Raw genomic sequence first — 23,263 nt, 5'->3', positions numbered from 1 at the left:
GGAGTGCCCCTAGGTGGTATGCCAGGTGACCCTGGAAATTTGTTGTGTGCACTGAAAATTTGGGAATTGAATAATTAAAAATTATGTAAATTTTTAATCTATGATTTACTTAATTAATTTGTGAAATACACAGCCTACATACTTAGGTACGTTGATACAGCGCGCGCAAATACTTGAGTGCTCATACTCCTCTCGAACTTTCCGAGACAGCTTAGCGACACATTCGCCAACAGAACAAGTGTGAATTCCTCGCAAAAATCAAGTATTATGTCTTGGCTGAAAGAAATAGACACCGAGAGTACTGGCGTCAGCTCTGATAGAGCACGCACACCCGTTGGGAACGAGGAGGATTATACAGCGGCCACTAGGGTTACCATATTTGAACATCAAAAAAAGAGGACACCCTGAGGAACTTTCCTATTGCCTTGTCTGGGAAGGGGGTCGGGATGGAGAGGGTTTTCAAAATATCCCACTTTTATTTTCATTGGTAATGTAACTGTGATGTTTAACTGTGTGAAATGCATAAGTCCCCTCATCTGCAATAACAGTATCCTCTGTTTTAATGCCAGATTTTACTAAATCTGTTAATTTGGTTGGCGAACTCTCTCCTCAAATTGCCTTTTTGTGTTTGAGTCAACATGAGCTTGCAAGTCAAGTACACCCTTATTTGCCACGGAGACAAAAGTACCAGGCTGACACACCAAATATTCAGCTTCCCTGTCTTTTCTACCACTTTGAAAACACGGAAACGTATTTTTTAGTTCTGCTGTGAATTGACACTTTCGCTTTGGCGTTGCTTGAGGGTAGGAAAACGAGAAACAGAATAGGGAGCTTTTCAAGGGAATGCTTCTGCACTGCACAGACTGAGTAAAGACACTGATATCGGCACCCGATTTCGCTCTTTCGTGACATAATCATACACGTACGGGACGAAAACTGAACAACAACCTACTGTGGGCCTCGGAGCGAACTAGAGAAGTCAATAAATTCTCTTGCTATCTTTCTAACCTCCTCATCTGATATCTTTAAAACTTTTGTTCATTATTCTTCATGGTGAAAAGAATGTGGTCGAAATCCCAGACATTTTTGGATATTTGAAATTCCCTCCGGACAGAGATATAAGGATCAAAATAGAGGACGTGTCAGGGAAAATCCGGACGTATGGTAACCCTATCGGCCACCGACACTAGCTCTGTTGCGGAACCTGACACGGACCGCACTGCTGGTGTTAGCAAGCGTCGGAACAAGGTGGTACGATCCAAATTAAATAAGTGCTCAGAGCTATTTTTTTTAAATGTGTGTGCGCACGCTCATGTTGGTCATTGAGGTTTTCTGTGGTTTCTATCAGAAGATGACTTGTAGGTGGTACTTGGATGCTTTGGTTTGATCAGGGGTGGTGCTTGGACCCTAAACGTTTGAGAACTACTGAGTTAATCAATTTCAATCATCGGTGATGAACGAAGGAAGCAGAGGTGCATGCATCACACCTTTGCAGCCCTGTGTGGGATGTATTGGCTGATGGTTGTTTCTTCCCCCAGTGCTGGAAGAGAAGCTGGAGAGGAGCTCTCCAGCCCTGCAGCCCCTCCCGCGGGTCACCAGTTCTCCGGAATCGGCCTCGTACGAGGACGACTTCGTCTCGTCTCGGAGCAGCGGCAGCCACTCCAGCAGGCGAGGCCTTGCCAGGCTCAGGTGCGTGTCAGGAGAATGTTCTGCCATGGCATACAAGATGAAAGCCTGGGTGTTTTCAAGGAAACCCGACAGGTTCGAAAGAATTAAGAGGTCAGAGGTTCTGAAATACTGGGGAAATTGAAAACAAGGATTTTAAAAAGCGGGTTTCTTCTAAGGTGGTTACTTTGCGTTAATCTGACAGGAAAACAAGCTCCACGATGGTGTCAATAAAGACTATAAGCCACACTGCACATCGCACTAAATTGTGGAGTGTCGATGTTAGAAATATCTAAGGTGGCTTTGTCACAGCCACAAACTGGGGTGACACTGCATTTAATTTTTAGTAGAACCCCACCATCCCCCAAATTCTCCTTCCATCACGCACCAGACTACAGTTTTATCTGTGCCATGACTTTATAAATAATTCTCCTTACACACCAGTGAAAAGTTGGTTATTCATGACAAGATGAAAAAACAACCACTTTCTAAACCTGATCCTTTTACATTATTTTGAATCAGTTTAGTACATTTAGTTATGCATTTTTATATTGATATAACAATAATAAAGTAGTGTCTTAGAATCTAAGTTCTCATCAAGCTGGATATAAATTGAAATATGTACGTTGTGCCCACCAGGGGGAGCTCATGCTGCACATCACGTTCTTTTTTTCACAATCTGTTTCCTGACATCTCATTTAAAAGTCGATTTTAGGCTTTAAATATCTGGTTCTCCATTAAAATGGAATTCTGACTTTTTATCACATCAAATTAGATATTTTAGCTATCCACAGTGTAGGTTCTTGTGTCCTGTCCAGACAAGTGCAATGGGAACTGTTTTATGAACTTTTCATTTCAACTAGAATCGTTACGACTAACTGTTGCAGTTAAGTAATGTCAATAAGCTTTAATCACTTATTTTTGAATTTGTATCTTAATCTGTTGAATACGTTATTGAATAGCATGGTATTAATAGGTGACATTTGTTTTAGGAATTGTATCTTATTGCAGTGTACTGTATATCATTGTATGTAATCCTTTAAGTCACTTTGGATAGACCTGCCAGTTAAATAATGGGGTAGCAGCATCCTATGAAAGTCAGGCCATCTAGTAATGTGACTTAATACTGAGATCATATAAACCTTGTTTATTCCCTGCTTACTGTTGATAATAAAATGCATGCTTTGTATCAACAGCAATGGAAGCAGTGCTAGCAGTCCTCAGGAGGAATTTCCCAGTCATCAGTCACCCTGTGACTCTCAGGCACCTGAACACATATCCCATCATTCATCCGTGTCCACTCTGACATCATCCCCACAGTCATCAAGTTCCAGTCGCAAGAGAGGTGAGAAATATTAAAACAAATGAACTAATAACATGTCATCTAATCTCAGTTGTCCCAAATTGTGCATATATGTGGTTGATAGACTACCCCTACTTAAAATCAGGAATTATCTATTGCATTAAGTTTTGTCAGTTTATTTAAGGGAAGAATTAAAATGTAGTTAGAATGTGTTGAATTCTTTCTTTCTTTTGGGCTTAGAATGTTATATTTCTGCATTTTGTGTAAATTCAAATGGCATGAATTTATTAATAAACTTGTTTGTCTACTAAGTTACAAGCTTTGTATTGCTTGCTTAGAGGGAAGAATGTCATGTTTATGCTGTTTCAGAGTAGGAAGATGAAAGGAGTTGCACTGCAAAATCACTGGATTAACTAAATCTGTTCTGGCAGGTGGCGACGTGACGGAGGAGAGCACTCCTCGACAAACCCTGTTGGATGAAGATAACAGTCCTTCCTCGCAGGGCTCAGAGCCAGTGTGCCAGGACAGGAGGGCATCCCCAGGAAAGATGTCTCCTCGGAACACAGAGCTGAGCCCCGAAACAAACGGATGTGCAGAGGACAGGTGACACACGGCTGGGCTCGCACACTTGGTCTCTCTGGGTTTAGTAGCAACAGATCACCTGAGCTTACTACATGGAGTTCAGTCTGAAAAAAACAGTTACGGGTCAGAAAAGATAGCCATCTTTCTTGATATCTATTGTAGTTGATGGTCTTTTCTGTGGATTGATCATTTTAAATTAAAACTTACATGCTGATATATGAATCTTAGAAATATGTAATCTTTCAGTTTCATCAGTCATTTAACCTTAAATTTCATTGGTTAAAGATCCTTTTCCCATTTATATCCCATAACACATTTAGAGCAGGCCTGCATGTCTTGCCAACAGACGTCAATAATAACAGAGTGATGAAAGTCACAGTACTGGAAAACACTAAAACTGCCAAATTGTGGCTTTAATTTGAGTTAAAGGGCTGTTCCATTAGTGAATTTTGAATAGAATACCATAGACTTCATATGCCAGTAGTGACTTTTTGTCATATGATTGCATTTTTTGCAACTACTTATTAAAAGTTAGTGTACCAAGTATTTTTCATTTATGGTTTCAAAGAGCTATGCTCTTTAGTATGCGTTTGTGATATTGCAACTGGTCGTTATGAATTTGCTCTCTCAAAACAAAAGCAGACATAAATAAATCAAGAGGTGCTTACATTGCAAGAGTGGTATCTGGATAAAAACAAAACACACAAAACATAATACAAGTAATTAAAGTCAACTTGAGCTGTTTCAAAAGCTGCCAGTTAAAATATTACTGTAACCACAGATCTGTCTGGTCAGAGGGTCTGTGTCCGGCGTAGCGGGGGGCGGCTGTGGGCAGACACTGGGCCCTTTGTTCAGAAGGGTGGTGGTCTGATCCCTACTGGCACAACCTTGGCGCTCAGCCAGTTGGAGATTTTTGTCACAATCGAACCTTTTGCTTTGGGTTCCAGGAGAAAACTAAAGCTTATGTGTAGATTTTTCTCTGTCTTTCCAACACCATTCAACCAAGGTTGTTTTAAACACAACCATTACTTCTGGAAAGTAGATCTGCAAAAGTCAATGTGTAATGAGTGAACTAAATATATCAAGACATTTTTTTCAAAGATTCTATCAAACATTATCATCTTTCTATGCGTTTCTCCATATTTCTGATATGTGAATGTATTTTCCTTGCGTGAAGTCTTCTGTAGTCGTCCAGAGTGTTTTAAGTTTCTGTATTAATTCTGATTAATAAATTATGGAGTTTTTATCATTTTTCAGTAATCGGCTGGTTTTGGATTAACTTCAGTCACTTCATAAGAAACATGCTGGGCATCCGTTATGTTCTTGCCAAGTAGTGTTTTCACAGCTGCCTTTTCCTGCTTTAAAATGAGAGTACATTTCAAAGGGATGAAATGAAACTGAAAAATGTGTAAATCTGAAGTATTACCAGAGGGGGATGCTAATTGTATGACAGTGGAATTCCTCAGTGGAATCCTCTCGCATGCACTTCAGCTGGACCTTTCAAAACGTTTTTTTTTCTACCAGTAAACTGTAAAATCAATTTACAGTTACAATATTTGTTATATTGTAACAAGGATCGAACACAATGTCATTTACCAAAAGTAAATAAAATAACAGTAACAGGTTATTTTTAGAACTGATTTTGCATCTGAGAATGAGATTTTTGTATACTTTAAGATTTTCTGATTATTGTATACGCTAAAACTGTTCAGCGTGATCAAAAATCTCTTTAATCCAGTTGCAGCTCTACCCTTTCTGTCATGTTATTTTTCAACTACTCCAAATGTTCAAAATACGTCGACTTTTTCTATTGGTGAGAGAAGGGAACTAAAGAATTAAAAGAGTGGCTTCCTATGACCTCCTTCCTGTGATCGTGTATCACACTGCAAATACTGGACGTTTTTATAGAAGTTAACCGAAGATCTTAATCAAGAATTTTGATCAGCAGAGTGGAAGATCAGTTTTTCGGGCCTCTGGATTATAAACCACCTTGGATTATGGCCATTGTTGACTGTGTTTTTCCCGGTCCACTCTTCCTGAATTTCTTCTCACTGTTTTTCAGCCTGGGAACCGATGGTAAGAGATCCCCTAGATATCCTGCCTCATCTCCCTCGGGTTCTCCCACAATTTCTGCTGCTCAGAAGACCCCACCAGCTGAAGCATCCTCAGTCGGGGCTGACCGGATGAAGACTGCCCCTCCTGTCCCGAATTCTCTGCCTTCATCGTCCGTGAGATTCAAGCCCACTGCTGCTGCCAGCGCTTTCACAGAGATCAGTGTCGGCACTGACGCGGAGCCCAGTGCTGCAGGTACAAAGCAAGAGCTTGTGGGTGTGTCCGTTTCGAGAGCGTCTCCATGCTGTGACCGCAGGCTTGTGCCAGACAAATGTCTGGATTCAAAAGATCCAGCTGTATGGATGGAAAAGAAAGATTGAAAAGTTTGACTTGGAGCATTTGGAAGAAAGTTGCAGTGCAAAATGTGTACTAGAATTCATCTAAACACTCGTTTTGGTTTTTTTTACACAACGACTTTTCAGTCGTATTTAAACTAGGCATTAAAATTGAAAAAGCAGGAAGAATGACCAAGTAAATAAAATATGCCCCAAAATCAAGGCCTGCTTATATTTTTCTTTTAGTTCTTTTAGTATCTGTAAAATTGCACTTGTTCATGTGTGTAATTAGTATAGCATTTCTTTTATATTGTGTATTTCTTGTGTCTTTCTATGCTGATTTATATGTTAGTTTTGAATATGTGCTAACGCTGGAGTAATCCTGAATCCTTGGCAGACTTTTTAAAAAATTACATGTGTTCTCACAGATAATATTGCTTAAGATATTACAAAAAGTTTCTTAACTTGAAAGTGGTTTTCAGTCACCCATTTAAATATATTTTGGGTTTTTAGACCTATTACACTAGAAGTTGGATTTGACCACATTCTCCTTATAGTTTCCATATAAGGTTGTAGCTTTATGACATCACGTGGAATGTTGCATTGTGACATCACCTCTTGATATTCTGTGTATGTTGTTACCATGGATATGGCAATGTTTTGAGAAACATAGCTTTTACTGTTATTATTTGATCTATTTTGAAACTGTATGGTAGTGTTACATTCTCCTTAAAGTTATAGTAGGAAAGATCTGGTATGTCAACGTGCGGAAAGTGTGGTAAGTTAATAAACATTGTGTAATTAGTTAGATCTCTTAGGCGGCTTCTTTATCCAAGTCAAAACAATTTCAGTCGCATAAAAAGAAACAGTGCGTGAAAGTTACCTATTTTACATTGTTATACAAAATATAAAAAAAACAGTAAAAATCGATTTCTGGGCATCTGTTTTTCTGCATTTATTGTCCATATTCATTAATAGTTTATAATAATATGTAGTTAATACAAAATGTGTATTTAAGCTTAAATAATATAGAAGTATTTAGGTGATAGGTAGAGATCATAGAAGGTGGCATATCATAGCCTCCCTAGGACCTGCCAGGATCACCTGGCTGATTTCCACTAACTTTGTTTGTGACTTGAAAATAAGCCATTGGTTCTTTATAATTGTTGTCTTTCTCCATCCATTTAGCACATACCATCTAGAGATACAAATGAAAAGCAGTCAATTAATACAATTATTAAGCTGTTACTTTATTACTGCGTATATATGTTATAATAGCAGGATAAAACCTTTCGAAAGAAAGAATATTATGTTCAAGTTGGGGTTTATGTTGAGAATTGTTGTTCTGAATTTTGTTTGATTATGATGTGCGTCGTTCAACTCTCTGGGCTCTCTCTGTACAGGCTCTCTGCAGTTCTCGCCCAGTGCGCTCCAGCAGCGCATGACAGCAGAGCTGAGCTACCTCGATGCCATGGAAGAGTCTGTACGGCAGCTCTCGGACGTGGAACGCGTGCGGGGAATCTCCCTGGCACAGCAGGAGAGCGTCTCTCTGGCCCAGATCCTCAAGGTGAGCAGCAGGCGAATAACCCTGTCGGCTGTCCCAGTGCTTGGGCTTGTTACTGAGAAGGCTAATCTTGACCCGCCAGAGCAGTAGCTAATGCCTTGACCTTGTGAACTCCCAGGCCCAGCAGCAGAGGCACGAGCGCGACCTGTATCTGCTGAAGCTGAAAGCCGAGCAGGAAGCTCTTGACAGTCAGCGGCAGCTGGAGGAGACCAGGCAGAAGGCCGCACAGGTATACGGAGGGGGCGTAGGCTGCAGACGGCCATAATAATTATAATAATAAATTTCCCTGGATCCAAACCTGGGTCTGAAGGTGCGTGTTCTCTTTGCTTCAGATAAGCAGGGCCGGTGTGTTCCAAGTCCATAAAACGCGTTGACATGTAACGTTATGCATTTTCTGCTTTAGTGATTAGTTTGAGTGATACTTCTATTGCTGTGTATTTACATTTTTCTGCACTCACTATATTGTTGAGTGGCTCTTTAAAAGCACGCACTGCAGCATTTCAAAGACGAGGCAGGCCATGACTGAGGCCCTGTGGTCACCTTCATGTTTGTGGCCACTGCCGTAAGCTGTCTTGGAAAGGCCGAGCTGTGTATTGATTTGTGTCCTCAAGATATTGCTCCTGTATTTGGAATTTGCCAGGCTCACGCGGAGTCCCAGCAGATGCTGGCTCAGTCTCAGCAGGAGGCGCTGGGAGGCCTTCAGGATGCCACCAGCAGGATGATCGCCCAGCAGGCTGAGGCCGTGCGTTACACTGCAGATGCTGCTTGGCACATCAAGGAGGTACAAACACTGCCTTTGCGTTTCTAAAATGGTAGAAAAATGGGTTCACAGATAGAAAAATTCAAAGATAGAATGGGGGTTCTATACATAAATAAACTTCCATAGAAAGTTTTATTTAATCTTTAATTCATTTAGTAACACTTCACAGTTTGTTTTATACATCATTAGGTCTGTAGTATATGTTACATAGATAGTCCTGTTGTTGGGTGTAAGCTGTTATTTGTAAGGTGTTTTCAAAGCCCTTCAACTGTAGCTGTTTTTCCCCAGATATGGGCTTTATAAATTATAGCATTTCAGTGAATCCAGTTTGTGAGCCCTGTAGATAAGTTTAACGATTGAGTCAGGACTGAGGATTCTCTTGTTGGTCGTTCCTCCCCAGATGACAGAGCTGGCACGCTCTCAGATTGCCAGTGCAATGAGTGTGCCCGCTGCCCCCATCACAGCCCTGTACGACCAGCAGCGTCAACACCACTCGAGCTTCATGAAGCAGCTTCGCTCCCTCAGTGACCTGGACAGGTAACATGAAAACAGAACATCTAGTGACTTTGGGTTATGCACTTAGTATGGCAGTAGTCACTTCTGGGATTAATTATAGGCCTTTTCTAATTACACAACTGGTTCAAATGACAGTTTTCCCAGGTTTTTGGTGGCATTATACTTAACACCACAGCCTCACACCTCCAGGTCCTGCATTGAATTATATCTGGTGCTGGCTGTGTGTGGAGTTGGCTTTTGCTGCCAGCGTTTGCATGGGTCTTCACTGGCTGTTCCTGTTTCCTCCCAGCTCCCAGAGACGTGAATATTAAGGCTTCTCTAAAATGTACCTTTCCAGGGCGATTTCAAATGGTTTGCTTCTTAGGGGGATATGGCTCAACAAATACATAATGGCGGCTTATCATTAGTAAAGAGGTGAATAGCTACTTCTTACTTCTCTGTGGGGGAGGAGGTCTGAGTCTTCAGACTGGCCTGGGTGGGTTAATTCGTGCCGTGCTTTGAACGTCTATTAATTAGTACTTGTGTAAGGCATTAATTGGCGTTAATTGTACCCATCCCTTCCCCCTTTCACCTCCTCCAGCAGCAACAGTGATGGGTCTCCTTTGAGAATGAAGACAGAGGAGCATCATTCATCATTGGACAGCTATTCAGAGTCCTCTCACTCTAAGACCCCCAGGTGAGGTCTTTTCCTTAAGAGATTACTTTTCACCTTAAATCATAAAACGCACCTGGAAGCTACAGGATATTTTTGTATGATTTGATGCCCTTTGTTCTCTTCTTATTGTAAGCTGGCATCTACTGCTTTCAAAATGTATCTTAAAGCCATGCCCTGCATTCACTTCCTGCAGCAGTGGTGGCATCCAGTGTGCGGTTTATGGAACTCGCAGGTGGTTTTTGGTTGTCCCTTTACAGTAACAGCAGCAGTCAACCAGCGAGCTTGTCTGTGCCTTCTATGGAGAGGAAAGAGAAGGCATCACCTGTAAAGGATGAGAGGGGCAGCTCTGTGGAGGAGGAGATCCAAGCAGCAGCTGATGATTCAGTTCACAGTGATAGTGTTCCCTCCTTGCCTGATGAGAAAGGTGAGAGCTTTGCCTTTGCTTTTAGTCTCCGTGGGCTCTTCCTGGTGGGATCTTGCCAATATGTATAATGATGTGGTTTGTGTTTAGAGCTCCGGATTTTCAGGCCCCTCCACCGTTGCTCATTTACTTCAGCTACTTCGGAGAATGATTGTGAAATTAGGGTTTCTCTTCGTAATTAAAACTGCTTGGTAAAATCATCAAACAGCCTAGACCTTTGTAAGCAGGGAATCAAACCTGGATTAACATGTTTCTCAGTTGTAATTGTGATTCACAAGTATCTTATGTATGTATGAGCTCAATTTTTAATGAGAAGAAAAAATGTTGGGTGAAATCCGAGACGCTGAAGTGCTCGTTTATCATGATCAAATGCAGTACTAGGCTACTTTGAATTTTTATTTTGGCCAGGCAGTTCCGTTGGGGGACAAGTTTAAACAGGACTTTGAACTACTCTTCTGTGTGTTGGTAACGGTCAACTATCAGTCCAGGACTTTCTCAGTAGGTTCCTATGGGAATCTTTTTTTTTGCAGATACCATCTCTGTTGCCACCGAGTACTCTCTGAAGTTCGACGAGTCAATGACGGAAGATGAGATCGAGGAGAAATCCTTCCGATCCCTCCTGCCGTCCGAGTCCCACCGCCGGTTCACCCTTGAGAAGAAGCGTGACCCTCATGAAGACTCGGATGACGAGCCCTCCCAGGACAAAGCCACACTTTACGCTGTCAGTAACTCCTTTTTGGAGATCTCAGTGTGTCCTTGTTTGCAAGAACAATACTAGCTAAAGCTCATCCTGCCCTAGTTCAATGCCAAGTTATGCTTTTGTTATTTTTATCCCCTTTCACTACTGTGTTGGCAAAGGAACCGAGGTTATGCGTTCAATGTTTTAGAAATTCTAAACAGTGATCAGCTACAGTTGTTAAAATCATCTTTCGATATGATAGGCTGCAGTGCCCTGTGATGGGCTGGAATCCTGTCTAGGATCATGTTTTGCACCTGTTGCTTGCAAAGATAGACTCTGGCACTCCCGTGACCTGTATGGGGTTAGAAGATGGATGGCTAGGCTGTATTGAGTGGTTTTAGCTTAATCATTTTATCTTACGATTATTTTGATCTTTATCTTCTATGCATTGGCTTTGTTCTATACTACTATTTGGCTTTGCTGTATTGTGTTACTGATTATCAACTTGCTAAAACCTGTGAAACCTGAATTTGCAGTTCTAAGCCAGTCACTATCTTCGTACTGCAGCTCCTGATGTCTATATGTAGTCCTTCCCTAGTTGCGGGATACAGATAATTGATCAACTATTAGGCTTTTGAGAAATAGGATTCTTGAATGCCTGTTTTAAATAAAACCCTTTAGAGGAAATATGGAAAAGATGCACACATACTTCATCACTTCCCCTAACATATAAACAATGCTTTATCCCCTGTGATTGTGGAGTTGGTGTTGGCAAATACTAAATCCTTTTCTATAATAAAAGTGCTGTGTGCTCAGGTTTAATGGCTCCTTAGAGAAGCCTGAAACCATTGCAGCACATCTAACAAAAAACAGCTTTTGCCAGGAGAGGGGAAAACCCATTAGAAATGCAGAGACCTTAACATTAAATGTAGAATTAAATGTTATTGTGGCCCTGCTTTAGTGGCCTATGAAGTTGAGGGTTATTAAGGTAGATTACATTTCTGGCTTAAATAAACTGCTTTTTACACCACAAATTCTTAATGAAACATCTTTAAAATGATTTGATGCTTAGAGTTTCCCTCATTAACTAATTGTTAATACTGAGTCACTAAAGTAGAAACCCATCATTATGTCTCAGTTAAGGTATGACACACATTATTTGCCCAGCTTAACACTGTGACTTGGTGACTTTTGGCTTAACCTGGGAACCCTTGGGTAAAATTTTTTACCTTAACCACTGCATCACATTGACATTTTCTTTGGTTAAAGAAGATGCCTGGCTATCTTATTAAAGCTGATGCCCTACCTTCCATCAACAAACAGCTTGATTAGGTCCTTGTCTAAAATTGCTGCTAAAAAGGAGACATAAGGGCCGAATGATAATACTCTGTTTGTTACCATTCTTATGTTTTTAATTTACTAGTTTATATGGGTTATAATATATAGCAATATATTTTTAATAATGTCATCCATCCCACTATTGTTCTAAGAAAGCAACTGAATAGTTTTTGATGAATCCGTTTATTTTAAGAATATTTTTCTATAGATACATTTCTGTGCATGTTTAATCTAGAGGTGAAATCTATAGTTCTCAGTTCAGTCAGTGTTGTTTTGTAACAGCAGTTAACCGACTGATAGATTTCACATTTAGAGTGACATTGTTTTTAATTTAAACCTGTGCAACATCTGATGAGTCCTTTGACAGTTGTGCATTTTGTATTTAAACGGTTCCTGTAATATATCCTTATTAAGAGTGAAATACAGGATTGTATTCCACTAATGTGCCGTTAAAAAATTATAGAAAAGAAATATGGTGCAACACTCTCTTTATAAATTCAATTACCCTTGAATTTATCTTTAAAACCAGAGGCATTCAGCTGAAATGACATTTTTTTTTCTTTGAAATATGTAATGAGGTTTCTTGTAATTTGTAGAGTGATATTTGCTTCACTTTTATCTCTTTTTTGGATTATGGTTAATGATTTTGCAGTTTTGATATTTCTATATTTTATTCCAGTACATAGTTGCAGTATTATCTTTAATATGCATTATTTGATTATATAGAAGCATGACGAGATTGCAGTTAATAATGATAGCAGTATCTGTCTTATGTTTGTAACATTGGTCATGTGTTTTATAAAATCGTTTATGTATCTGGCTCAGACTAATTAGAAAAGAGCTGTATGCAGTACTGCCACTGTAACTTAGGAAACGTCATAAGTCTGGTTACTTTTTTACTGAGTGTTTAGATCTGTGGGGATTTGGACCTCCTCCAATTACTACTTGTCCCTCCCTGTCACTAATAAAACCTCGGTATTGTTATGATTGCTTAAAACACTGGAAACATTGGAACGATCCCTGTGACTGACTGAAGCCATGAGATCTTCCACTGCTTGGTCTGAATTTTTCAGTTATTAATAGTTCTGGGAGTCTTGAGCTAACATCATTGTGTTTTCATTAATCCCCATTATAAAAGTAATCTTTTATAAAAAAACTAAAACGTGTGAGGCAAGGCCTTTAACACTTAAGAGTCTTATTTCACTCATAGCTGCAATTCATTATGGTGGAATGTTGCAGGTTTTATTTTTGGTGTATTTTTCCCCGCTGCAGGAGGGACGAATGCCGTTCTCCAGCGGTCAGGATAGCTTCTCCAAGTTCACCATGGACATGGTGCGTCAGTACATGAAGGAGGAGGAGGTCCGGGCCCAGCACCAGTCCTCTCTGCTGCGGCTCCGCGAGAAGGCCCTCAAAGAGAAGACCAAGGCCGAGCTGGCCTGGCTGGAGCACCAGAAGAGGCAAGAAGTGACCCAAGTCTCCCCTAAGAAACGATGTTTCATTTCATAGTAATAAAACACACTCGCCAAGCTCATCAGGCTAATGACAAGTGGTAAATTAGAAGGAATATAAGGACAGACAAAAATGACAGGACTGTTTGCATGCATAAATGAATTAAATTAAACCAGTTACAAAATTAAAAGGATTTGTAAGCAAAATGATTTACTCAGCCTCATGTTTTTCCCTCCGCCCTCACACACATACATGCACATTATAACGATGGCAAAAACTTCCAGTTTTCCGCTGTTTGTTTTTGGACATTTTCCTTTATTTCCTTCTGTGGGAAGTTAAAACTTTTGAAGCCCTTGTTTGAAACGCATAGGCCTCTTTAGAAGGAGAAGGATTTTCGTGCGTTTTAAAGCTTGTGGTTTCTTTGAAATGCTCTCGAAGCACATTTATAACAGGGCTCTTTGATTTGACTCCCAGGCGGCTGAGGGACAAAGGGGAGGATGACAAAATGCCACCCATACGTAAGAGGCAGCGAGGGCTGCTGCTGAAACTCCAGCAAGAGCAGGTAAAAGCAAACCACAGTGCCATCAAGAGAGCTCTGGAGCATTTGTGGAAATGTCTTTTTATCAGCACGTGCTGTACTGATTCAGAAAGATAGTGTGTCTTAAGAAGCAATCTGATATAACCTGAGAGTTATTAAGCAGGTGATTTAAGCAGCAAAGCTGTTCCTTGAACTTTTATGAACTCAAGACCTTTGTGTAGATCCAGAAGTGCAGTTCACTTCAGGTACTAATGATAAAGTTGGCAGTGTTTAACTGTGAATTGTTTTTAAGAACGGATGATCAGCCAGATGGACAGTTATGGTTTTATTCCAGTGCCTATGGTGAAACCCGCCCTATTGTTCTGGAGTGGTAGCATGGTTTCTGCTCAGTTACAGCAGCTCTGGCATCTCTCTGGTACAGGCGGAGATCAAGCGACTTCAGGAGGCCAACAAGGCTGCCCGGAGGGAGAGGCAGCTGCTCCTCAAGCAGCAGGAGGAGATCGCAAGAATGCGCCACACCACCATGAAACTGCAGGAGAAGCTGAAGTCAGCAGGGGACATAAATGTGGTCAGTGCATAGCAACTCCCACTCACTTGCTCTTCTTGTCCTGCTACCAATACATAAATCCTTCTTCAAGGTGGATATATCGGTCTACACAGGAGACAATATTATGACAATTTTATTAAATAAACTACTACGTAAAATTAATTAAGTCAGAGTGAAGTGGTTACTACTTCTTTGGACAATTCTGTTATTCTGTTTTTAATATCTGTATATATGCTTTTCTATTATCCAGTGCAGCTACCTATCTAATTAAATCAGCTTGTATTTTTAGACAAATTTGGCATACATAAATATGATTCCTATAGGTCATTTGTGTAACAGGAGTTGCACAGTTGCAGTATTTTTAAGAACAGGTACTTGCTAGCGGTGCTGCCCGAGAGAAACGCTGCCTTGTTCATTGTGTCAGTTTTGCTGCGGTTTTGAACCATGCCTTTAACTAGTACTGCTTGTCCAGGAGGCGGCCAATTCGGACACTCTGGAAGAAGAGCTGAAGCCCAGCCCTGCCCAGACGGACCTGGAAACGCGCAGCCCCTCACCCCTCTCCGTCTCCGGCAGCGAGACCAGCAGCATCATGCAGAAGCTCAAGAAGATGCGCAGCCACATGGATGAAAAGTAATGACTGCTTTACTAACAGTTCTCTTGAACTTCACTTCATACGTTTACATTGAAAATTGAAATTACACTGTTGAGCTATTAAACCTCTGTTTAGTACTTTCATCCTGGGTGTACTCCTGTACTTCACCCTTTACACTTGAAATCTTTCCTCCACAACTTTCTCATTTAAGCTATTCTGCCAACATTATTCATGCTGTTTTTAAAGGAATCTTTCATTTGGACGTTTTTCCTCCTTTTGTGGTTGATTTGTACCTATTTACCTCAGATGGTTTTCAGAGGTTACCGATTTGCAGTTCTGTGCTGAATCATTAGTGAAGTACATACTGTACCTTGTGCAACAAAGGCACTGTTGAAAGTAAATTTCTAAGTTGAACATTTGGGTTATTGTGAATTTTCAAACCAAAACTGAATTTCAGATGTACTGAAAAAAGCACTTCCTGTATTTGAGAAGAGTGTTTATGTTGTTGATGCTTTCTGGAGCTACACCCATGTGTACTTCTCAGGCCGTGAGCCTACTAGTTCATACAGCATTGTCTTGTAGCTGCTTTTTTATCATTCTCCCTGCTAAGTAGAATTTGGAAGAACTTGTTAGTTCTTGATAGAACTTGATAGTTTTCTGCTTTGGATTGGCTTTCGGAGAAAGGGCCATTGGGTGGATAGACACTCAAAATGGCAAGTGTGGTTCCCTCTCAGGTGTAGGGGTAGTAATCATTGCTTAGTGTTTTTTTACTCAACACATAATAGAAATACAGCGAATATATTAATGAACGTCAAAGCTCCAGCGATACCTTATCTAGGACTTACCCCCCATGGGCAGCTGAGGTGACTTGAGGATCCATGGCTCATGTACCACTGGTTAACACTGTGACCACGACCGACGCTCAACCCTGTCAGTAATGTCCTCGTCGGGTCTGTGACCAATGTGAAAAGGTTGATAAGAAGCTGAAGGTGATGTGTGTTGCAGGACCACTGCAGAGGTTGTAGGGAACTATGATTTCCTGATAAAAAAAAAACTCTGCTTATGAAAAGAATAGATATTTGGAGGCTTAAATTAATTTTATAGTTATTAATGGAGAGTGTCGCCTGTCATTACACAGGCATGCATTTTACAGTTTTATTCTTATACTCGTCCGCAGCCGTGCTCTAGAGATGAATTGCAATGTATAGCATGAATACATGACTGCGAAAGGAATGACTTAAGAGGAAGCTTGTTTTGTTTCCCTTTTAAGTAAAAACATTTCATTAGCTACAAAGTGCTCACGTTGTACTTTTAACTCTCACCATTGACTTTTAAAATGATTGTTCTTCCTACAGTATGTGATTGCAGTATTGGCAAGACAATTATGTTCTCCTGACCCTAGTTTTGTGGTAGCGCATGTATTGTGGGGACTTATAAATGATAGGATACAGATTATAGTGCAGGACACCTGATTAACCCTCCTGTTCCCTTTCTGTCTGTGGTGTGCCTGTGAATATGAGCATGCTCTATGCCAGTTTACTGTCCTGTTGCTATTGTAACCGAATTGTCGCTATCCTAACCTCAAGGGAAAGTATTTTTTAAACCTAACATTTCAATACATAAGTATGTCACTCATCTATTAACTTCTGCTCATATTTTTCCCTATAGATGTTCTTCAACTAACACTCTACATGGAGCATGAACAATATTTCTGAAATGTTTTTTTTGTTTTCCTAACATTGTAATTTTATTTTAATTGTTACAACTATTTTTATTACATGATGATTCAGGTCCACTTTCAGTTAAGCCATTAGTTACTTGAATGTGGGCTAGACTTAATCTGTTTTTAGTGATAAGTCAATACATTAACAAAATTAACAAATTAAAATATTTGCCTTTAGCTCTTAAATCCCTAATTCTTTATTCTAGTAAATTTAATTTAGGAATAGTGAAGTCCATCGGGGCATAAAATTGGAAAAAATCCTGCTTTCCCTTTTGGGATTAGTGGTTATCAGTCACATGAGTGTGCACACGTGCCACTTCCATCTGGAATTAAAAGCCTTCCATGATGTATTGCAAAATATTTGTCAATATTAATATGCTGTTCTTTAAACAAGTGGATACCTCTTCTGAAGGTTCCTTTATCAAACCTCATTTTTGAAGGGAGGAGAGCCTGGTTTAAAGAGTTGTCTGAAGCAGGACCCGGGTCATTATGAAGAAGCCGCACAGAAATCTCTATTTTAATCATTAACATTAAATGCAATAAACACATGCTTATTCACTCTCTCTCTCTCTCTCCCCCCCCCCCACCTCTCTATCTCTTTTCTGAATTTCAAAATGAAACTCCTCTGTAAAAAAAACAACCAAATCTTCCTCCTTATTTTTTGTAGACACTGCTCTCCTGTCCACTACTTCTTCTCTGTCTTTACGTCTCACCACTGGGCCTCTCTCAGTGTCTGTTTCCCCAACCTCCATCCCAAATTCCAGCTGTTTATCTACAACCAGTTGGTCAGGTACAGTGTACAGCCTTTCTCACTGCTTCCTCTCCTCCAATAGAGCATGCTCTGTTCAGCTGCGGCCACCGGGCGCCGGGTGGGAGGTGGTGTCGGGATTGGGGAACAAGGTTTCTGGAGAGCTGGGGTGCCGCTGGGAAAACGGGCTCTGGGCACAGGATTTAAGGGCAGGCTTCTCACACCTCTGTTGTTTTAGGGGCAAGCTTTTGAGGGGGATCCCTCGGATTTGCACAGGTTAATTTTGCAATAAGCGAAAAGAGTTGGTGGGAATTTTGGAGTCGGATATACACCCTGGGAGTGAATTTTCGGGAATTCCTGTCTGTGTACCATGTCGTTACTCAGAGCAAGAACATGGTAGATGCGTTCTTAATTTAATGGTATGATTGTCCCGTTATAATTCATTCATGCTCCAAAGGTGCTGGTCTCAAAAGTAGTGGTTTATTTTTTTACTCCTTTCATCTTACAGTACTTTTATTTTGTTGTTTTATAAATTGATATTTGTGAGTGTGATTCAGAGTTAATTTGTCCAGGTTAGTTTTGTTGTTCTGTGAGCACTGGAGTATGCAAAACAGTGGAGGCATCGTCAGTCTGCTTTACTGTAAGGATATTTTCCTGTTGAAAAACACAGAAGAGCACCCTCCCTCCCCTATAGTGATGCCACCGACCTCACCTTCATCCCAACTCTAACAAAACACCACTGATACAAGGACAGAACCCTGTGAGGTTTGAAGCACTGGAGAAGCATCCTAAGTCTGTTATTTTAGAGTTGGTGCACTATCCTAAATAGGATTTCTCAATACGTTTTAGTAATAATACAGTAAGATGCAACAAGAGCTATTTTAATGTTAAAAGTTTAAAATGAAACTTTTTTCCTCGTGTCTCAGAATACCCTCTGAGATATCTCTGTGGTCCATTCTGGAAAAGTAAAGTACCATCAACAACTTATGAATGTAAAGCTGATGATAAATATAGGAGGCTCTTCTATGATTATGAAAAATGGTTGTTGAGGAATATTATGTCTAGTTGATTTTAAAGTCTTCTAAAGTGGATTCTTTAAGATTCTGACTTACTTTTCCCCAGAGTTTCAGGACTCTGTATATTAAATGTAAGGGTAATAAATGATCTGAATAATGACTCAGATAATTTATTATGGTCGGTTACATTAAAAATATATCTTCAGGCCTTTAATATGAAGAAAAAATAAAGTACTGTGCCTGTTCAGTGAGGTAATTCTGCTAATTGCTGAATTATTTACCAGTGATAAAATATATGCCATTTTCTTGTCCGTTATATACCCATTGATCAGACTAAATCTCTTAGCTAATGTCGCTGATTAACTAATTATTGTTACTAAGGAGAAAATCGGTAGGATAGGGCACCAAAATAAGAATGTATTGCTGGGGCTTGATGGAGTTCTAAAATGGGTTGGTTTTACATGAAGAAGGCTCCCTGTTTTTCCTGAAATACCACATTCTTGATTGTTCAAGTTTTTTTTTAATTAGAGGTCCTAATTTAAAAAAAAGGAATACAAATGTTGAGAACATCTCTTAAGCAGGGATGACCTGTAGGGGGAATTACGTTCTGGAATATTAATTTGGCAGAAAGATCCAGAACATCAGAGGGCTTTTAGTTTGCGCTAATTGGACCTTTTCACTGTGTACCTAAATATAAACTCTCATTTCATTCTATTAAAATTTATTGTCCTCTGTTTCCACAACCTTGGTCAGACCCTTTTGATCAAAAGTTATATCCACAGTGGCATTTCTGTTGCCCAAATGCTGTGTATACAACTTCGGTTCAGGAGCCTTGTGCTTTTTTTCCTTCCTAAAATAGGTGCATGAATGTGACATCAAGGGATGTAAGATGCTAGAACTTTCTTAAGTGATTGCAGTGGTTCAGAGGGAGGGGCTCTGTGTTACGCTAGCCGGGAGCCCCTGTGGTGGGTGTCTCTCTCTGGTGGGGCCCAGCTCGGCAGCAGCGGGGCCCCTCACAGGTGTCGTCCTGGGCAGGTTCCTGACCAAGCGAGAGCAGCAGCTCGTGCAGCGGCGGCGCCACGCGGAGGAGCTGCTGGAGTGGAAGCGGCGGCTGGACGAGGAGGAGGCCGAGGTGAGGCGCATGGAGAAGGAGGCCCTGGCCGTGTGGGACAGACAGCTGCTGAGGGACAGCGCAGCCCGGAGAGAGCCGGGCCACAGCAGCCCCAGCGGCCGAGGTGAGAGCCGAGGACATAGCTCGGATCTTCGTGGGCTCGGGGGGGGATGGGGCTGAGGCTTGTGAGCAAGAAGAAGGCGAGGGAGTAGGTAGTAGCTCCCGGAAACTGTGCAAACAATATAGGAACAAGCATGGGATCGTTTTAAAACGTTGCACTTTTTGTCCATTTTGAAAAGGAAATGCTGTTTAACATATTGCAAAGCACAACTGCTGGTCTTTTTTATCAGTGCATCATGATGAGGGAGGGCTCCTTTTGGCCATTTAATCTTCTCTTGCAAATGATCTAAATAAGTCTCGTGCAGATATATTGATTCTCCGGGAAAGATGTATGCAAGCGGCATGTCTTGTTAAATTGTATGCCATGTCATAAAATATCATCCTTTTACAGGAATTTCTGGGCTTAAGCTCTGTACTGTGCACCAGATCAAGCTGTCATATACTGCTGCTTGTTTTCCATTCTGGTTTTTATGTTCTGTATATCATATATTAATCTTGTCCCTGTCAAGAATATGTATTTGTACTGTATAACGTGCAAAGGTTGTATGGTCTTTCCAACGCTTAGTGGATTCACATTTAAGTGTATGCTCTAATTAGTCAAAGCATTTTGGCATGCTATATGTCGATATTATTATTTATTCAATACAAATCTTTATTTCAATTTACATAAAAGGCTGAAGTTGCTCAATAAACTAGAATTAGAAACACTGTATGGTCATGTAAATGTAAAGTGGTCAAACTACAAACATACAAAATAGTTTGCACTGTTACTGCAAAATATTTCTGCACAGTTATTCTTTTCCTATGAGTTAATGTGTGCATGTGTGTAGTTTGTGTCACAGAGCCCGGGAGTGAGGAGGAGGGTACTGCTGTGGAGACCCACTTCAGTCCTCGCACGGATCTTTCTATCCCTGAGGAGGTGGGAAGCCCCCCTGCAGAGACTCCTGTTTCTGAGCTGCCCACTCCAGATAAGGAAACCAGTCTCCAAGACAGCTCTGCCTATTCACAGGACTTTGAGAGTCCCTCTTCCCATGACAAGACAGTAAGGCCATCATTCCGCCTGGTGAACTTTCTGATCATTCTGACTCTATAACAGGCCTGATTGTGAAACTTCTGTTTGAGTACTTACTGTAACATGTAAGATTTGAATTGCCATTGAAAAATTCTGAAAATTGTACGTAAATAGCTTTTTAAAATATCTACGTGCCATACTGCTGTACTTAAGACAACCAGGAGTTACAATATGTGTATGTTATGAACATCAACAGTTTACTATATTCCTCCGGTAGTGTTTTCTGCTATTATAGCAACATTAGCTGCTATTAAAACTGCTTAGTTTGGGTGAGAATAAACCTAGTTTATTACCCTAGTGTTGTGGTAGCTAATCAGTCACAATTACCAGATCTAATTGACAGTTGGTCCGCTGTCCCTGGTCATTAAGATTGTTTCCTTTTCTCTACACATCATTAAAGCTCTAAAAGGCCTGTGTTGTCCAGATTATTGTTGGCTTAGAACAAAATGGCTTAAATGCCAAAATGGCTTAAAAATTACTATAGAAATGTTTGTTTAGTACTGTTTACATAAGGAAGGAAAACTAATGACTGAAAAGAGTGGAACACTGCAGAATATCTAAGCTTTTTGCCTGCAGTGTATCTGTTGTTTGTACATGCGTAAATGACAGGCTGTTGATGGTCCTGATTGGTGTGCTTTGCACAGCTCTCACAAGGCTCTGTTTGTCAGCACAATCATTCACCATTTGCCCATTGCAGTATTCTTCAATCTTTCTGCCACAGTCATTTCAGTTAAAAATGTGAAACTAAGTGCATGGCGACCTCTTGCAGTAGATATTTAACAAGTTTAAAACCATCATCACACATTCAATTAAGGAAAAACAAAACAGTCCTTTTAAAGAAGATATATATCTCAAAAATGAGTTGAGTGAGTCATCAAAAGCAAATCCTCAAATATTTGTGCCTGTCTGACTGTGATGTGCAGTTTTTATCCACTTGTTTGGTTTTCCAAGGAAAGCAAATATTTTTCAAGAGTTAAAAGTTGACCAGGATTTTTTTTTTACATTTTTGCCTTTCTCATTTTTTTAATTTCACATTAACGCAAGTCTGAGTGGGGAATTGTTTGTGTAATTAGGGAGGTGGTATAGAAGTGCATCTTGCCGTTTTTAATTTAAGTGTCTCGCTGACTGGGTTTGTAAACCTAAGAATGTACTTTTAAACCCTGAATCCTCCTGAGCCCGTCGTCCTCTTGTTTTACAGACAAAGTCTTCAAAAGCCAATATCAGCAAATCAAAGCAGGACATGACCAAATCCAGCAGCGGGACTAGCAGGATTCAAGTGAGATCAGTACCCAAGCCTTGCAAAGCTCCTGAGATTTTGTCTGATGAATCTCCATCCATCACTGGTAGGTTTAAATGGCATTTTAAGGTTTGTGAGGTCACCTTCTGACTCCTAATTAACAGTTTCTACATTTAAAATGGGGTTCATAAAAAGTTGCAGTGCAACAATTTCATGGCACTATCGCAATTAAGTGTAATGGATATACACTAAAACTAAGAAAACACTTTCTAGCTTATCACGTGAAAAATGTATTTTGACAAGTTCATAAGTACATTTCTTAAGGATCCCCTGTCCACATCTTCTGTTCTTACTGCATTTATTCATGCTGTGCGTTCATGAAATCTTTGATGCATGTTGTACTGCCATGAATTTGCATTTGCCAAAGGCATTAGATAACTACTATTATAAAACAGGGGAAAAAGCAATTCTGGGGAGAGGTTTAGTGTAATTGTTAAAAAAGGTTTCCTCACCCTTTTTGATTATTGCTTTCAGTAATGAAGCATTGCCTTCTAGTTAGTGAAAATCCAGTAAGCCCAGAGCTAGTAAATCAATAATATTGGCACTTACGTACAGAAACCCTTTTCATGGCTACATACCTCTGTGTCCGGTTTTTATAGAAACGACATCTGACCAGAGTGACATTGAGAGCCGGATTCGTGCTCTGAAGGAAGAGCTGCGGAGACGCAAATCCATTGTGTACCAGCTGAAGAAGGAGCAGAAGAAACGGCACAAGGAGCGTTTGAAGGCACAGGAGGCCAGCCTGCTCAAACAGCTGGAGGTCAGTGTTTACTCCATCGCAAGGCCTCCCTGCATTGTTTGGATGTGGAGAGGCCCTCTTCAGATCTATGGCTATAATCATGAGATTTACATTGCTGTACCACTAACCACAGCGCTTTGGCTGCTGCAGAACCTTGCGGTTTCTTGCTCAGTTTCAGAATTAACCACTCGCAATAATGTAAGCCTTTGTAAGTGAATAGGCGAGCTTAATGGCAAAGGGTCTGTTTCCTAACCAGCAGAAAAAAACACAAATGAAAAGTTTGAAGATCTTTACTTGCAGCACCTTAGGTAATATAACAAAATCCCCAAAAGAGAACATTTGATGTGTTGTTGAGGTAAAGGAGTTTACTACTGATCATCAGGTTTGTGGCCGACAAGGATTAAGTTTTCTGGCAGGAATGTCTGGGCAAGATCTTTTTTA

General features: G+C 40.5%; 1 protein-coding gene across 4 annotated transcripts in view; it reads left to right on the top strand.

Annotated features, from left to right (window-relative positions):
• cep350 (centrosomal protein 350) overlaps nt 1-23,263 on the top strand; it is a 65,679-nt gene that overhangs the window by 30,507 nt on the left and 11,909 nt on the right. For 2 of the 4 annotated variants that reach the window (XM_088598962.1, XM_088598961.1), the window contains exons 13-32: nt 1,539-1,689; nt 2,862-3,010; nt 3,400-3,571; nt 5,613-5,857; nt 7,341-7,504; nt 7,620-7,730; nt 8,142-8,282; nt 8,662-8,798; nt 9,358-9,453; nt 9,690-9,856; nt 10,384-10,574; nt 13,143-13,327; nt 13,794-13,881; nt 14,279-14,425; nt 14,877-15,034; nt 17,387-17,509; nt 19,519-19,718; nt 20,545-20,756; nt 21,985-22,129; nt 22,683-22,843. In XM_088598962.1, coding sequence (XP_088455088.1) covers nt 1,539-1,689; nt 2,862-3,010; nt 3,400-3,571; nt 5,613-5,857; nt 7,341-7,504; nt 7,620-7,730; nt 8,142-8,282; nt 8,662-8,798; nt 9,358-9,453; nt 9,690-9,856; nt 10,384-10,574; nt 13,143-13,327; nt 13,794-13,881; nt 14,279-14,425; nt 14,877-15,034; nt 17,387-17,509; nt 19,519-19,718; nt 20,545-20,756; nt 21,985-22,129; nt 22,683-22,843 — 3,143 coding nt within the window. The remainder of the gene's footprint in view (nt 1-1,538; nt 1,690-2,861; nt 3,011-3,399; nt 3,572-5,612; nt 5,858-7,340; nt 7,505-7,619; nt 7,731-8,141; nt 8,283-8,661; nt 8,799-9,357; nt 9,454-9,689; nt 9,857-10,383; nt 10,575-13,142; nt 13,328-13,793; nt 13,882-14,278; nt 14,426-14,876; nt 15,035-17,386; nt 17,510-19,518; nt 19,719-20,544; nt 20,757-21,984; nt 22,130-22,682; nt 22,844-23,263) is intronic. The other 2 variants (XM_088598964.1, XM_088598965.1) reach the window with 2 other exon arrangements.

Source organism: Lepisosteus platostomus, chromosome 11 (assembly GCF_059453375.1).
Source record: "Lepisosteus platostomus isolate fLepPlt1 chromosome 11, fLepPlt1.hap1, whole genome shotgun sequence".
NCBI classification, from domain to species: Eukaryota; Metazoa; Chordata; class Actinopteri; order Semionotiformes; family Lepisosteidae; genus Lepisosteus; species Lepisosteus platostomus.
The sequence above is the reverse complement of the archived record's forward strand: the minus strand, read 5'-3'. Positions and strand labels throughout refer to the sequence as shown.